The following is an 18,381-nucleotide window of genomic DNA, read 5'->3' as shown; positions in this document are numbered from 1 at the left end:
CGTGGAGAGAGTCCCCCAATGACTGTGGAAGAGTTGTCTTTATCCTGGGACACACCCGAGCCCAGGTGTTTCCCATCTAGCTGACGACCCTTCCAACTCCGCCCACCGGCATCCTAATAAGGAAACAAGAACAAAGAAAGAGAATACGGCAGACAGAGTGGGAGGGTCGTCACAGCTGACATAATCTAATGTTTTGCTTTCGTTGTAAAGCCTTTTTGAAATCGGACAGTGTGGTTAGATTAACGAGAGTCTTGTCTTTAAAATAGTCATATGTTTGAGAAATTGAAGTAATACCATTTCTAAGGTATTTGAAAATCGCGCCACAGGATTCAACTGGCTGTTACGTAGGTGGGACGATTTGGTGCCACCTAGCCCAGAGAGGTTAAGGGGACATCTCGTCCAGGTTCCATCACCATATAGGAAATAGGGTTCCATTTGGGACACAGTAAGTTTAGAAACGTTATTTCTGGAACACCTATCGTATTGTAATTTCAGTTGATTTCAGCATGCGTTGCTGTACCAACACATATTAGCCCATACCACTGACTTCCTTTAATAAAAGCTTCCTTTCTTCATGTCTGTCAGTGGTTGGTGCTTATTAGCAGACCTGGGAAACGTATTGATTAGGGCACACCATAGCATAAATGTTTAGCATTTTTCTTATTGGACAGGTACAGTTAGTCCCCTGTTTCAGTTAGCTTTCTTCTTTTTGGTGCCTAATGAATACAACCCAAATACTTTAGCTGTGCTTGGTTGAGCTTGTCTGGCTTAATGTAACCAATAGAATAGTCCCAAACGCTCAAAGTATTTTACAGATATGAGGTCAGTACATTAGACGCAAAGCGATGCCAGTACAGTAGACACAACACGAGGTCAGTACATTAGACACAACATTATGTCAGTACATTAGACACAACATGAGGTCAGTACATTAGACACAACACGAGGTCAGTACAGTAGACACAACACGAGGTCAGGACATTAGAAGCACAACATAAGGTCAGTACATTAGACACAACATGAGGTCAGTACAGTAGATACAACATAAGGTCAGGACATTAGAAACACAACATAAGGTCAGTACATTAGACACAACACGAGGTCAGTACAGTAGACGCAACACGAGGTCAGTACAGTAGACACAACATGAGGTCAGTACAGTAGATACAACATGAGGTCAGTATAGTAGACACAACATGAGGTCAGTACAGTAGACACAACATGAGGTCAGTACAGTAGACACAACATGAGGTCAGTACATTAGACACAACATGAGGTCAGGACATTAGACAGAACACGAGGTCAGTACAGTAGACACAACATGAGATCAGTACATTAGACACAACATGAGGTCAGTACAGTAGACACAACATGAGGTCAGTACATTAGACACAACATGAGGCCAGTACATTAGACACAACATGAGGTCAGGACATTAGAAACACATCATGAGGTCAGGACATTAGAAACACATCATGAGGTCAGTACAGTAGACACAACATGAGGTCAGTACATTAGACACAACATGAGGTCAGGACATTAGAAACACATCATGAGGTCAGGACATTAGAAACACATCATGAGGTCAGTACATTAGACACATCATGAGGTCAGTACATTAGACACATCATGAGGCCAGAACATTAGACACAACATGAAGTCAGGACATTAGACACAACATGAGTTCAGTACATTAGACAAAACATGTGCCCTGTGCAGTAGACGCAACATGAGGTCAGTACATTAGACGCAACATGAGGCCTGTGCAGTAGATGCAAATTGAGATCAGTACATTAGACACAACATGAGGTCAGTACAGTAGACACAACATGAGGTTATATAGTTTCTCCTGATAAGTAAGTCCACTGTTCTCAGGAATTAGCTATGAAGACAAACTGGTGCAGAAATTGTCCCAACCTCAACCACTATGTTACCCTTTAATTATCTTCCTCTTTCTACATTTCCCTTTTATTCTGTGGATGATATCATAAACAGTTAGTTAGTTAGCAGAGACAGAAATAGACACAGACTCAGAGCAGACAGAAACAGACACAGACAGAGGAGCAGCGATAGTACCAGAACCTGAGTAGAGACAGAAAACACAGTAAGTTATTGGAGATGTCTGAGGCCATCTATGCTCTGCCAGATATGACCAAGAAGGTCAAGTTTAACAGAGGTGAGATGGAGGAGAGGACTGTGGATATCTACGTCAGTGCAGACACGCTGAGAGACGGTGAGACCAGCACCAAGAGAGAAGAGACAGCAGACACTACTTCTAATTATGGACCAGGAGACCAGCACTCAGGTAAAACAAACACACACACGCACTCACACACGCAAATAAGTTACACACACAAGACATTAAACAGGTGAGATTACCCTGTAGTACTAGACCTTTATTTGTCCCAATCCTGGATGATACAGTAAAACACATTACCAAAGATCTTAAATAATATGTTATTCAGTACATTTTCAGTGGTGGAAGAGACCCTCTGGAGTTGCTGCAGTGTGTCTGGGGCTGCTGTGTGTTCTCCTACTGGCTGGGATTGTAGGCCTGTCTGTCCAATGTAAGTCTACAGTATATCTATACTAAACAACAATATAAACGCAACATGTAAGATTTTACTGAGTTACAGTTCATATCAGTCAATTGAAATAAATTCATTAGGCCCTAATCTATGGATGTCACATGACTGGCAGAGGTTCAGCCATGGGTGGGCCTTGGAAGGCATAGGTCCACCCACTTGGCAGCCAGATTCCAACCACTGGGGAACCAGGCCCAGCCAATCAGAATGAGTTTTTGCCCACAAAAGGGCTTTATTACAGACAGAAATACTCCTCAGCACCCTCCCTCAGACGATCCAACAGGTGAAGAAGCCGGATGTGGAGGTCATGGGCTGCCGTGGTTACACGTGGTCTCTGGTTGTTAGGCCAGTTGGACGTACTGCCAAATTCTCTAAAACAACATTGGAGGCAGCTTAGGGTAGAGACATGAACATTAATTTATCTGGCAACAGCTCTGGAGGACATTCCTGCAGTCAGCCTGCCAGTTGCACGTTCCCTCAAAACTTGAGATATCTGTGGCAAAACTACACATTTTAAAGTGGCCTTTTATTGTCTCCAGCACAAGGTGCACCTGTGTAATGATCATGCTGTTTAATCAGCTTCTTGATATGCCACACCTGTCAGGTGGATGGATTATCTTGGCAAAGGATAAATGCTGACTAACAGGGATGTAAACACATTTGAGAGAAATACGTTTTTTGTGCATATGAAACATTTCTGGCATCTTTTAATTCATCTCATGAAACATGGGACCAACACTTTAAATGTTGCATTTATATTTTTGTTCACTGTTTAAATAGTTCTTATAATTCAGATTTAGTAGTTCTGATGTGATCTATTTTTGTAAGCAACTTCTTCTTTATTGTTGTTGCAGACAGCAACGTCTCAAAGAACTCATCTGCAGAGAGAGACCAGCACCAGACCAGTTACAACAACCTGACTAAAGAGAGAGACCAGCTACGGACCAGTTACAACAACCTGACTAAAGAGAGAGACCAGCTACAGACTGAGAGAGGTTTTCTTAGCAGGTGGCTTACCAATTGCAGTGAGTAAACCTACAGTAATACATTATCATTCTTTCATTAAGTATCCAGGGTGATAAATTGAAGGAAATTCATGTTTTCATCTTGTATAACAAACCTGACCTGAAGGCTGGCAGAAGTTTGAATCCAGTTGGTACTTCCTGTCTACTGAGATGAAAACCTGGAAAGAGAGCAGAGAGGACTGTCTGAAGAGAGGAGCAGACCTGGTGATCATAAACAGTGAAAAGGAACAGGTGAGAGAGAGAAAGAGAGAGCGACAGGTAGATATGATCAAACATATGAATATATATTTATCTTCCTCAACAACAGATATTTCTCTTCAACCTCAAGAAGAGTGTCTGGATTGGTCTGACTGATTCTGTTACTGAGGGGACCTGGAAGTGGGTGGACGGCACAACACTGACCACAGGGTGAGAGATGATAACTAATCTGTCAATAAGGCTCCTTTCAACCTTTTTCTATACAGGTTATTGTCATTGCTGGAAGCAATCAACAAAGTTAACTTTAAGATGAAACATGTCTGTATATTATTTAAGATTGTGATGTCTGACTGTTGTTAACCCTGTAGGTACTGGTATTAACCATGATATCTGACTGTTTTTAACCCTGTAGGTACTGGTATTAACCATGGTATCTGACTGTTTTAACCCTGTAGGTATTGGTATTAACCATGACATCTGACTGTTTTTAACCCTGTAGGTACTGGTATTAACCATGACATCTGACTGTTTTTAACCCTGTAGGTACTGGTATTAACCATGATATCTGACTGTTTTTAACCCTGTAGGTACTGGTATTAACCATGGTATCTGACTGTTTTAACCCTGTAGGTACCGATATTAACCATGACATCTGACTGTTTTTAACCCTGTAGGTACTGGTATTAACCATGATATCTGACTGTTTTTAACCCTGTAGGTACTGGTATTAACCATGGTATCTGACTGTTTTAACCCTGTAGGTACCGATATTAACCATGACATCTGACTGTTTTTAACCCTGTAGGTACTGGTATTAACCATGATATCTGACTGTTTTTAACCCTGTAGGTACTGATATTAACCATGATATCTGACTGTTTTTAACCCTGTAGGTACTGGTATTAACCATGATATCTGACTGTTTTTAACCCTGTAGGTACTGATATTAACCATGATATCTGACTGTTTTTAACCCTGTAGGTACTGATATTAACCATGATATCTGACTGTTGTTAACCCTGTAGGTACTGGTATTAACCATGATATCTGACTGTTGTTAACCCTGTAGGTACTGATATTAACCATGATATCTGACTGTTTTTAACCCTGTAGGTACTGATATTAACCATGATATCTGACTGTTGTTAACCCTGTAGGTACTGGTATTACCCACAGCCTGATAATGGTGGTGGCATAACAGAAAATGGTGAGGAGGACTGTGTTGAGATACGCACAGATCAGAGTCTTCCGAAGGCATGGAATGACTTGTCATGTGCGAAGAAACTTCACTGGATTTGTGAGAAAGTGCTTTAACATCACCATGACAACATACTGTAGCACGTACAGCAGCCTTCAGTGCACACAAATTTCTCTTTCTCTCTCTCTCTCTCTCTCTCTCTCTCTCTCTCGCTCTCAAACCCACACACACACGCACTCGCATGTTTTATTTGTTTGTATTAGCATATTAATAAAAGTCCAACTTATTTCCTGATTGTGGTTCCTGTGTCCCAGTGGTTATGTTTCACACATTATCAGACACAACATGAAGTTAGTAGTGTGGATTCAACAGAATACATTTAACAATGAAAATGTATAGTTTTGCTGTTATAATACCAAACCACACACACACTCGTTTACATGTTTGTATGAGCATATTAACACAATTCCTACTTATTTCCTGATTGAAGCTTCCTGTCTACCAATAGGCTAGTTATGTTCAACAAAACATTGTGGAAGTGTGATGATGCGAGTCCGAGGTAACGGCGCTAAGCAAAAACCTTTGTCTGCTGCATACAAGCCAAGTCAATTTAAAAACAAATCTATTTGCCCTCTTGAGGATTGTGGATCCCATCATTCTGCTAGCTCTGATTAGAAACTCAAGGTGGAGTCGGTTGCCAGTAATGTTTGCTCTGAAATGAAGCCTAGCCAGGATGAAGTGACTGCAGCGGCAGGTGTAGTAGAGACTTCCAGCCTTGGCCCTGATCATACCAGACAGGATTTTGGACGGGTAGGAGTGAGATTTTGAGAAAAAGTGGATCCCTGCTCTTTGGCCGACCCATATGTTGTGTCAAGCTGGGCATAGAACAAACTGGGAACTGTTACATATGTCACATTTTCAAGAAGTGGAATTGTCCAAGGGTGAGTGATTCGACTGGTAGTCCCCCAGTGAGTAGGACTGAAGACAGAGATCCAGAGAAGATATGATTTCGATTTCTTGCATTAATTGTCATGGTCATTAATTGTACTACACTGATGGAGCGGAAATCCCAGCAGATTCTGTGTTGTAGCAGCAACAGTGTGAGAGATTTTAGTGCAGAAGATCCACAGGGGTTTTGAGAGAAGGGATTCCATCCTCCCAGGCCGACGGCCTGATGTAGCATATGATAGGGCCAAAGTAGTGGGGGTGTTGGTGATAGTGCTGTACACAGGTGTAGGATCTAAATTTGATCCCCCTGTTGCACAATAACTTTTCTGCAATGCATTTAGCATGTAGTTTAGTATGGGTAGTCTAGTATTGGAATGTATTTTCAAATACAAATATTCTAATATTCTAATACTCCTATGTATTTCAATCCAGGTCTGACACATATCCTACTTTCTCTTCTGCACTGCAGGTGAAGCAGGAAGAGCTACATTTTCCTTGATGGGCCTCGAGGGAATGAAAGAGTTTTGGCTCCACCTGCTGACAATTCAAAGTGATGATCTCTCTGCGAAGAGGTGATTTTATGAAGGAAGAGTTTGTATCTCTGTCGCCCTCTACAGCCAGTCTGTGTCATGGTAATGCTGCACCCTCTACCACTGCGGTGGATCTTTTGTCAGAGGAAAAATCACTGTTACACTCAGCAAAACGCCTGTCACCGGTTTTCCTTTATTCCTCCTCTCTCTCTCTTTCTCTCTCTCTCTTACTGTCTCTCCTTCCATCCATCCGGACCAGCAAAAACTCCAGACCCCCATTATTATAATGACAGCACAGAGTTCTTGTGGTCAGGTGGTCAGCAAGTTGAACTCCTGGTACACTGTTGCAAATACTTTTTTCTCCCAAACAGACAGACATTTATGTATCTATAATATGTGACCCATGTGGAGTCAAACCTACAACCCTGGTGTTGTAACACTACAGACCCCGGTGTTGTAACACTACAGACCCTGGTGTTGTAACACTACAGACCCTGGTGTTGTAACACTACAGACCTTGGTGTTGTAACACTACAGACCCTGGTTTTGTAACACTACAGACCCCGGTGTTGTAACACTACAGACCCCGGTGTTGTAACACTACAGACCCCGGTGTTGTAACACTACAGACCCTGGTCTTGTAACACTACAGACCCTGGTGTTGTAACACTACGCACCCTGGTGTTGTAACACTACAGACCCCGGTGTTGTAACACTACAGACCCCGGTGTTGTAACACTACAGACCCCGGTGTTGTAACACTACAGACCCTGCTGTTGTAACACTACAGGCCCTGCTGTTGTAACACTACAGACCCTTCTGTTTTAACACTACAGACCCTGCTGTTTTAACACAACAGACCCTGCTGTTGTAACACTACAGACCCTGGTGTTGTATCACTACAGACCCTGCTGTTGTAACACTACAGACCCTGGTGTTTTAACACTACAGACCCCGGTGTTGTAACACTACAGACCCTGGTGTTTTAACACTACAGACCCCGGTGTTGTAACACTACAGACCCTAGTGTTGTAACACTACAGACCCCGGTGTTGTAACACTACAGACCCTGGTGTTTTACAGACCCTGGTGTTGAAACACTACAGACCCTGGTGTTGAAACACTACAGACCCTGGAGTTGTAACACTACAGACCCTGGTGTTGTAACACTACAGACCCTGGAGTTGAAACACTACAGACCCTGGTGTTGAAACACTACAGACCCTGGAGTTGTAACACTACGGACCCTGGTGTTGAAACACTACGGACCCTGGTGTTGAAACACTACAGACCCTGGAGTTGTAACACTACAGACCCTGGTGTTGTAACACTACAGACCCTGGAGTTGAAACACTACAGACCCTGGAGTTGAAACACTACAGACCCTGGTGTTGAAACACTACAGGCCCTGTAGTTGTAACACTACAGACCCTGGTGTTGAAACACTACAGACCCTGGTTTATCCAACTGAGCTATTGGAACCTCCGTCTATAACCTCTCCCTCTCTAGTGTCTAGCTACGTTTTCCTGACCTGTCCGCTTCCTGTGTGGGTTGGAATGCAGATCCGTTTCCTGAGAAAGAAAGAAAGAAAGAAAGATAGAAAGAAAGAAAGAAAAAAGAAAAAAAGAAAACCAGGACCAGGAGACCTCAAGGCTAGAGAAACATTTGTCTGAGGTCATCTTATCCACTTTCCCCCTCTTGCCATGAACTCGGGCACAATCAGACACTTATACCTGTTGAACATGCTTCAGTGAAGGGCTAGAATTCCTCACATAGTCTCACAGCCTAAAGTATTTAGATTTCTGTTCTATCGTTGGAAAGCTGAACAGGCATAATTCAAGAGTTGAACAATTCATAACATTCTATACAATCTAGCTCTATGTCTAAAGTGAGGTGAGTGGGGACACCTGTTTTATTATTGACAGAAGTGGGGGCACATATAGACTGCGGTCCAGTGGAGGCTGCTGAGGAGAGGGCGGCTCATAATAATGGTTGGAATGGTATCCATATCAACCATATTTAAATCACGTCGTTGATGTGTTTGATACCATTCCATTGACTCCATTCCAGCCATTATTATCAGCTGTCCTCCCCTCTGCAGCCTTCCAGCCTCCACTGCTGTGCACACACACACTTTTGTACAGTCACACTCACACAAACACACACACACATACACTCTCCCCTTCATGCCTCCTACTGCTTTAGAGGCATGTGTGGAATGCCCTCAAAAACATTTGACAAGCGAAGATGAGCGCATCATCGTCCCATCCAATGTGTATACTATCAGCCAGCTGCCTCCGTCACAAGCAACATGCAGCCTGCGGCCCCTCCCCTCTCCCCCTGACTCTCTGTCTTCAGTATTTCCTGTTGATGCTGCTATGGCAACCGTATCCAATGAAAACAGACCTTTCCTGGCAGTCTGCTGGAGGCGACCAATGCCAGCACAACCGGTGTCCAGCGTCAGTGTTGTTTCATCCAGGGAACTCTCGTCATCACCAAGTCCCAGACACTAGCCCCCAGACACTACAGCCAATAAACTACAGGAGGAGACAACAGGGGTGTTCACTAAGAACCAAACAGAGCCAAACAGTACGAAACAGAACCAAACGGGGAGGGACCTAGATATATTAGTCCAATAGAAAATCTTGTTTTCGTTGCAAAACATTTTCCATTTGGAGTAAATTATTTCCATTGCAAAACGTTTTGGACTAATGATTACGGATTCTTACGGATTCATCCATTGCGATATGCTGCTACAAGACGTACTGAATGGGATGCTTCAGCAGAAAGCCCCATATGTACTGTAAGCCAAGGAGGGCATGCTTTTATCAAAGTGACTTCCTGTCACGTCCTGACCAGTATAAGGGTTATTTGTTATTGTAGTTTGGTCAGTACGTGGCAGAGGGTATTTGTTTTATGTGGTTCGGGGTGGTGGTTTGTTAAGAAGGGTGTTTGATTTATTATTTCCGGATTTTGGGTTATGTTCTATGTTTTTTGTATTTCTATGTTCTTTCTAGTTTAATATTTTCTATGTTAGGTATTGAGAGTCCTATAATTAGGGATGTGTTTTTTTTGTTAATTGTGGGTAGTTGCATTTCGCACTGCTGTTGTAAGTATAGCCTGTGAAACTGTCGGTCTGTCGTTCTTTGTTTTCTTGTTTTTCTCGTGTTCACATTTATTTAATAAATATATATGATGAAAATGCAACCCGCTGCGCCTTGGTTCTCTCTACCCGAAGACAGCTGTTACAGAACTACCCACCAAAAATGGACCAAGCAGCGGAGGAGGGAGCAACGGATGGACTATCGTGAGACATGGGCAGAACTGAGGATAAGCATTTATACCTGCCGGGTATTTTCAGGCCTGTATGCACAGTACCAGCGCCCCGCATGTGCCAGGGGAAAGTGGGCATCCAGCCAGTACGGGTGATATCAGTCCTGCGCTCGAGACCGCCAGTACGCCTCTACGGTCCAGTGTTTCCCGCTCCACGCACTAGCCCTGAGGTGCGTGTCCCCAGGCTGGTACCTCCACTACCAGCCCCACGCATCAGGCTTCCAGTGCCTCATCCAGAGTATCCGGCAACAGTGCCTCGTCCAGAGTATCCGGCAACAGTGCCTCGTCCAGCGTATCCGGAAACAGTGCCTCGTTCAGAGTATCCGGCAACAGTGCCTCGTCCAGAGTATCCGGCAACAGTGCCTCGTCCAGAGTGTCCGGAACCAGGTGTGACGGCCCACTGTCCGGAACCAGGTGTGACAGCCCACTGTCCGGAACCAGGTGTGACGGCCCACTGTCCGGAACCAGGTGTGACGGCCCACTGTCCGGAACCAGGTGTGACGGCCCACTGTCCGGAACCAGGGGAGATGGCCCACTGTCCGGAACCAGGGGAGACGGCCCACTGTCCGGAACCGGGTGAGTCTGCCTGCGACCCGGAACAGGGTGAGTCTGCCGCCAGTCCGGAGCCACCAGAGCCGCCCGCCAGTCCGGAGCCGCCAGAGCCGCCCGCCAGTCCGGAGCCGCCAGAGCCGCCCGCCAGTCCAGAGCCGCCCGCCAGTCTGGAGCCGCCAGAGCCGCCTGCCAGTCTGGAGCCGCCAGGGTCGCCCGCCAGCCGGGCGCAGCCAGGGGAGCCACCTAAGTGGGCTAAGCCAAGGGTGGAGCGGGGTCCACATCCCGCACCTGAGCCACCTCCAGTATAGGTGGGTTGGGGAGGGGGGGTGTAGCACAGGTGCCGTCATAGACGGCAGCCACCCTCCATTCCCTCCCTTTAGTTAGGGGTTTATTTATTTATTTATTTTATTTTTGAGGTGCATCCGGGGTCTGCACCTTTAGGGGGGGTACTGTCACGTCCTGACCAGTATAAGGGTTATTTGTTATTGTAGTTTGGTCAGTACGTGGCAGAGGGTATTTGTTTTATGTGGTTCGGGGTGGTGGTTTGTTTAGAAGGGTGTTTGATTTATTATTTCCGGGTTTTGGGTTATGTTCTATGTTTTTTGTATTTCTATGTTCTTTCTAGTTTAATATTTTCTATGTTAGGTATTGAGAGTCCTATAATTAGGGATGTGTTTTGTTTGTTAATTTTGGGTAGTTGCATTTCGCACTGCTGTTATAAGTATAGCCTGTGAAACTGTCGGTCTGTCGTTCTTTGTTTTCTTGTTTTTCTCGTGTTCACATTTATTTAATAAATATATATGATGAACATGCAACCCGCTGCGCCTTGGTCCTCTCTACCCGAAGACAGCCGTTACACTTCCAGGACAGTGAATGCAGAGACCTTAAACCCTATCAGTCCCATGCCAGAATCTGCATTTTTGAGGGCTTGTACAACCCTCATGTTTAGTGTTTCACCATTTCCTTTTCAGAGGAGACACTTTTATTCAAAGCATCTTACCTGACAGTGAATGATTAGACTTTTAAGTGCATTTCATCCCTGCGGGAGTTGAACCCACAGCCCTGCAGATGCTGAGCCACACAGGACCTTATACTGTAATGTGTAACAGACCATGTAACCCAGAACCCCTCGAAGCACACTTACAGCCCCTGACTGTACATTTTCTCTTTCGGATGGGCCTCTATAAAACCGAGTTTGTCTCCTGCATGTGTAACTCTGCTCTGCTTTTGGTTCTGAGACTGAGACAGGGTGTTCTTTGTGAATCAGTTGACCTTTGAAAACAAACAGTCAGTCCGTCTCCAGAGATGGAGTTCAGGGTTGGATGTCAATGAAGTCAAATATTGCCAATAGCTTTGTGTGTGTGTGTGTTCGTGTGCGTGTGTGTGTGTGCGTGTCTGTGTGTGTGTGTGCGCGCGTGCCTGTGTGTGTGTGTGTGTGTGTGTGTGTGTGTGTGTGTGTGTGTGTGCGTGTCTGTGAGTGAGTCAGTGCGTGCAGTGTATGTCTGCACATACACACACACATACATACTGCACACACATACACTGTTTCTGTGGACCCCGCTCCTGTGTCTGCATGCTTCTGTGAGAGCCAGTTAACACAAATAGAGGCTAGCTGTTGCCACAAAGCTTTGTCCAAACCCATGTAGAAGACGTGCCTTGGATGCATTTTCAGCTGTCAGAACAGGACATTAACTGCATTAGTGTTAAATGCTATGTCATACAATGTTGGTTAGTGTGTAAGTACAATAATAACACACTCGGATGATAAAATCCATTTTATTAGTGTCCAGCCGAACTCGTTTACCCTTGAACGCAAGAGCACGTGTGTGCACGCACGCACGCACGCACGCTCGCTCGCACACACACACACACACACACACACACACACAAATATACTATACACATCTTTTCATGCGTCCACAGATCATGATAACACAGGAAAGAGACCCTTCCTAGTTGCTGCAGTGTGTCTGGGGCTGCTGTGTGTTCTACTGGCCGGGATAATCGGCCTGTCTGTCCACTGTAAGTCTTAAGTTATCATTTCTACAAATCACCAGCAGGTCTGTGATTATCTCCATTAGCTATACTTTTCTGTTGTTGTGACAGATGATGGGGTCTCTAAGAGCTTCTTAGCCTATAAGACCAACTCATCTGCAGAGAGAGACCAGCTACAGACCAGCTACAACAACATGAATAAAGAGAAAGACCAATTACAGACCAGTTACAACACCCTGACTAGAGAGAGAGACCAGCTACAGACCAGTTACAACACCTTGACTGAAGAGAGAGAGACCAGCTACAGACCAGTTACAACAACCTGACTAAAGACTAAAGAGAGAGACCAGCTACAGACCGGTTGCAACAGCCTGACTAAAGACTAAAGAGAGAGACCAGCTAAAGACCAGTTACAACACCCTGACTGAAGAGAGAGAGACCAGCTACAGACCAGTTACAACACCCTGACTGAAGAGAGAGAGACCAGCTACAGATTGAGAGAGATTTTTTAGGAGCCTAGTATGCAATGGGTTAATGTAATCCTGAATGGTCTGGTACAGAGTACCAGTCAAATAAATAGTGGGGTTACGCCATACAATTAGAACATGAGCCTATCACAATAATTAAAACATAGATTCCAAAAAAACGACACTATTTATTTATCCTTACCACAAGTAAACTGCATTAAAAATGAGCAAATATACTTTCCAAAATGATTTGTAATCCAACAATAACACAGACATTTTGCCAAGGCAGAGATGTGTGCCCGAGACCGAGACGCGAGTGGACAGAAGTGTACACATGAATTCAGTTCAGGACTTGTGTAGGCCTAACGAATGACTATCTCTGAATGTCATTCAGAACACTGTTTGGTGTTTTGTAACTGACTCTTTGCATGTATCAACTGGCACTGTATGGATGCAGGAAGCATTTTGGTAGAGTAGCCTAGTTGGAATAGTAGGCTAACTGAAGTCTGGACGCTGACTGTAGGCCTCACATGTAGCCTATTATAATATGAACTGTAGTCTGGACACTGACTGTAGGCCTCACATGTAGCCTATTATAATATTAACTGAAGTCTGGACGCTGACTGTAGGCCTCACATGTAGCCTATTATAATATGAACTGTAGTCTGGACGCTGACTGTAGGCCTCACATGTAGCCTATTATAATATGAACTGTAGTCTGGACACTGACTGTAGGCCTCACATGTAGTCTATTATAATATTAACTGAAGTCTGGACACTGACTGTAGGCCTCACATGTAGCCTATTATAATATTAACTGAAGTCTGGACACTGACTGTAGGCCTCACATGTAGCCTATTATAATATTAACTGTAGTCTGGACACTGACTGTAGGCCTCACATGTAGCCTTATAATATTAACTCCTGCAGAATTAAGTGTTCCTCACAGCAAAAAAGTATAGACCAAATGTTGCCTTGGGAACAGGACTGAAGAAATATTTATTTATTTTATCATCTTCAGAGAATGCAAATACATGCTTTGGGACCTGTTGTGTACACTAAACGTGCAATTTCTTTCAGCAACATAACAGCTGACAGTATTTCATTTTCAACCACATAAAATATGTATCCATGATGAACTGATATACTATTGGAAAGCTGCATGTATCTAATTACAGACAAGTTGACTAACAAAATGTATCTAATTTATGTTTCACTCTAGAACATCAAGTCATGACAGAAGAGAAGCTGCATGTATCTAATTATAGACAAGTTCACTCACAAATAGCCTGCCATGTTGGAAGTAATGATATCTAAATGAGGCTTAAAAATATCAAATTTTTTCACACCACCTGTCGTTATGCTGTCCCTGAGTAAGGTGTGCAGTTAGCCTATGCATGAGCCTTTTGAAGTAGTTGTTTGACAATAAGATGACTGGTTGTTGTTTATGCCACCTTAACAGGTAGTCAAATACATTTGAAAAGTTAAATATTTACTACTAGGCCCATAGAGATCCTATTAAATTAATAGGGATTCTAATTCTAGATATAGTTCTGTCGTTAGGCCAATAAAATAAACAATTGTGGCGGTCGCCGGAATAAATTAAATCACTAGTGAAAAAAAATTAGAGAAGGCACCGATGCCCAGCATGAGAAACTTTAGATGAATGGCCATATAAACTCAGTGGCCAGTTTATTAGGTGGACCACCTTGTTCCTGAAAATAGTTCGCTCCTACAGACATTGAGTCAGGTGGCCATGGGTTGCTATATAAATCAGGCAGACAGGCATCGAGGCATTAACTTACTGTTCAACTGAACATTAGAATGGGTAAAACAAGCTACCTAAACAACTTTAAGCGTGGTATGATCGTCAGTGCCAGGTGCCGTTTCCAGTATCTCAGAAACGGCCGGCCAACTGTGTGACAAATTAAAAATATCCAGTCAGCTGAAGTTCTGTGGGCGAAAACAGCTTGTTGATAAGAAAGGTCGAAAGAGATTGGCAGGAATCGTGCAAGCTAACACGAGGCCCACAAACAGGCAAGTAATGGCGCATTTCAACAGTAGTATGCGGAACAGTATCTCAGAATGCACAACGCGTCGGTCCTTGTCATGGATGGACTATAGTAGCAGACGACCACACCAGGTTCCACTCCTATTAGTGAATAGGCACGCGATCACCAACACTGGACAATGGAGGAGTGGAAAAACATTGCCTGGTCCGATGAATTCCAGTTCCTGTTGCGTCATGCTGATGACAGTGTCAGGATTTGGCGTAAACAGCATGAGTCCATTGCAACATCCTGCCTGGTGTCAACGGTACAGGCTGGTGGCGGTGGTGTAATGGTGTGGGGAATGTTTTCCTAGCACATGATAGGCCCTTTAAAACCAATTGATTGACATTTGAATGCCATAGCGTACCTGTAGCTGTTCTGGAGGCAAAGGGGGGTGCGACCTGGTACTAGGTAGGTGTACCTAATAAACTATCCACTGAGTGTATATGCGTCTCACAGAAGAGAGCCACACCTTCTCACAGAAGAGAGCCACACCTTCTCACAGAAGAGAGCCACACCTTCTTACAGAAGAGTGACACACCTCACACAAAAGAGCCACATCTTCTGGAGACGAGACGTTGCCAAGGAATCCTGTGGTCACTGACACCAAGAGAGGTGTAACGACTGATGAAACTTGAATCGAATAAATTAATGTTACTGTGTGAATTACATGGTCATGTTTGGTTTGTTTCAGGAGCTGATAAAGAGCTGCATATTTTGATATATCTTATTGCATTGTATGTTTTCTGGTTGATGTATTTTAAAGTGACTGGATTGAAATTGTATGTTGGGTTGACTGGTTATCAGGAACATCCCTGTTGTCTGGTCATAACATTCAAACTGAGTTGATTACATTAGAATCTGATTGTGTTGTTCCTGCCTATTGTTTTAACTAACGAAATGCAGAGAAATGTTAACCTCACTAGGGTAGGGGGCACTATTTTCACCTCCGGATGAAAAGCGTGCCCAAAGTAAACTGCCTGTTACTCAGGCCGAGGCTAGGATATGCATATAATTGGTAGATTTGGATAGGAAACACTCTAAAGTGTCCAAAACTGTTACAATAATGTCTGTGAGTATAATAGAACTGATATGGCAGGCGAAAACCTGAGAAAAATCCATCCAGGAAGTGGGATTTTCTTTTACGTTTGTAGTTTTATATTGAATACAGTATCCCATGACTTAAGACTCAAATTGCACTTCCTATGGCTTCCACTAGATGTCAACAGTCTTTAGAAATTGTTTCAGGCTTGTATTCTGAAAAATGAGGGAGTAAGACCACTCTGAGTGAGTGGACCCTGGGAAGTCCCCAGACCTGTTTGCTGCGCATGACCGAGAGCGCGCCTTTCTTGTTTTTCTTTTATATTGACGAAGCTATTGTCCGGTTGAAATATTATTGATTATTATGAATAAAAATAACCTGAGGCTTGATTATAAACATCGTTTGACATGTTTCTACGAACTTTACTGATACTATTTCGATTTTACGTCTACCTGTTGTGACTGCCTTTGAGCCGTTGGATTACTGAACAAAAAACGCCAACAAAACAGAGGTTTTTGGAAATAAAGATGGATTTTATCGAACAAAACGAACATTTATTGTGTAACTGGGAGTCTTGTGAGTGCAACCATATGAAGATCATCAAAGGTAAGTGATACATTTTATTGCTATTTATGACTTTTGTGACTAATCTACTAGGCTGGTAACTGAATGTAATGTTTTGTGTGCTGGGCACTGTCCTCAGATAATCGCATGGTATGCTTTTGCCATAAAGCCTTTTTGAAATCTGACACAGCGGCTGGATTAACAAGAATTTAAGCTTTATTTTGATGTATAACACATATTTTCAAGAATGTTAAATATTTGAATTGAGTATCTTTGAATTTTGCACTCTGCAATTTCACTGGATGTTGGCCAGGTGGGACGCTACCGTCCCACGTACCCTAGAGAGCTTTTAACTCAGGTTGTGGGTGAGTTTTGCTTGAATTTGGTTAAAAGGGCAGTGAATTCAGTCATACTTTGAGAAGTTGTTAGCAAGCTCCTGTGTGTGTCAAACACATCGTTGTGTCTCTTACAGATTGTTCTGAACTGAAGAAGCGTGTAACCACGTAAAGTATTTACTTGATAGTAATTTACTCTGTGTAGTCTATAATGTGTCATGTATTTAATGTACGTTGGAATGGTTTGCGTTTCCGTTATTTTGTGACTAATACATCCTTTTAGTTGAATTGAGTAAATGCATTCCTCGTTTTCCATAGTAATTGTGATTGACTATACATTGTTCATTTAGTAGGTCTATTGATAGACGTTATTTACAGTATACAAAGCACATGCTTGGGATCCACCTTGACGTCCCTGAGCTGCTTGCCTCAATAAATTAATGCTAGAACATTGGTTGCTAGAATTAGTTATTTGTACATTAATAATTGCATAACGGTGCAAGTTAGACACATTTTCATTACGGTCATACTGAGAGGTGATGTAAGGCTTGCTACATTGACTAGATCCTCCAGAAACGAACAGGTCTTGTTGCATTTATTCACATAATAGTTGAGTCAGATTGATGAACGGATGAACAGAGTTTATTATTATATTTAACATCCTGTTCATTCAGGAGGCTTACCAATTGCAGTGAGTAAAGCTACAGGAATACATTTTCATGTCAAGAATCACACACACCTGATCATAAGTCTGTATTCTTTCAGTGTGGTAAGTTTAAGTCAATTCATGTTTAATCTTGGAGAACAACCCTGTCTTAAAGGCTGGCAAAACTTTCTCTGCCGCTGTTGCTTCATCTCTACTGAGAAAAAAACCTGGGAGGAGAGCAGAAAGAACTGTGTGGAGAGAGGAGCATAGCTGAGCGAGAGAGAGAGGGAGGGAGGCAGGGAGGGATATGTCTCTCTAGAGACATCTACCCTACACCCGTGTAGTTTCAGACAGAGAGACAGAGAGAGAGAGAGAGAGATAGAGAGCACTCTCTCTTTCTCTCTTTTCCTCCCTCTCTCTCTCTCTCTCTCTCTCTCTCTCTGTGGCAAGAAATGATAATGTTGATGGTTGTTCACAGTGCTGAATGGTTAAGTGATGCTGCCACCTAGTGGTTAAAGTGAGATATTACTTTACCATTAAGGTTAAATAGTGGTACTACAGACTTGCCTACTGGCTCTTTCTCAATCAGCATTCCTCGAATCCTCCTCCTGTCCGTCCTCCGCGCTTCATTCTCAAAACGCATTGGAGAATATGGTCAAAGGGGAGCGACCTTGGAATTTTTCCTCCAATAGGGTGGAGAAGGAGAGGAGATAGGAGGAGAGGAGATAGGAAGAGAGAAGATTGGAGGAGAGGAATCTAGGAAAGACTAATTGAGATAGAACCTTAGTGTCAGAGAGAGACATAAAGGAGGAAGAAGAAAATTAAGAGAACGAGGAAGAGAGAAAAAAATAAGACAAATAATTGTTCTGTTTAGATTTAGAGGAGAGTATGTAGACATACTGTACTCTGTAA

At 43.3% G+C, this 18,381-nt stretch overlaps 1 protein-coding gene across 1 annotated transcript; it reads left to right on the top strand.

The window, feature by feature from the left end:
- The first annotated feature begins 2,032 nt into the window (after window positions 1–2,032).
- On the top strand, window positions 2,033–5,300 carry LOC115190906 (CD209 antigen-like protein C). The gene is made up of 6 exons (XM_029748946.1): window positions 2,033–2,305; window positions 2,466–2,567; window positions 3,440–3,610; window positions 3,717–3,841; window positions 3,918–4,018; window positions 4,966–5,300. The coding sequence occupies exons 1-6, from the start codon at window positions 2,119–2,121 to the stop codon at window positions 5,120–5,122; spliced, it is 843 nt and encodes a 280-aa protein (XP_029604806.1). The 5' UTR covers window positions 2,033–2,118; the 3' UTR covers window positions 5,123–5,300.
- The last annotated feature ends 13,081 nt before the right edge of the window (window positions 5,301–18,381 follow it).

This window comes from Salmo trutta, chromosome 4 (assembly GCF_901001165.1).
Source record: "Salmo trutta chromosome 4, fSalTru1.1, whole genome shotgun sequence".
NCBI classification, from domain to species: domain Eukaryota; kingdom Metazoa; phylum Chordata; class Actinopteri; order Salmoniformes; family Salmonidae; genus Salmo; species Salmo trutta.
Note: the sequence above shows the minus strand (reverse complement) of the source record. Positions and strands in the feature narration are given on the sequence as shown.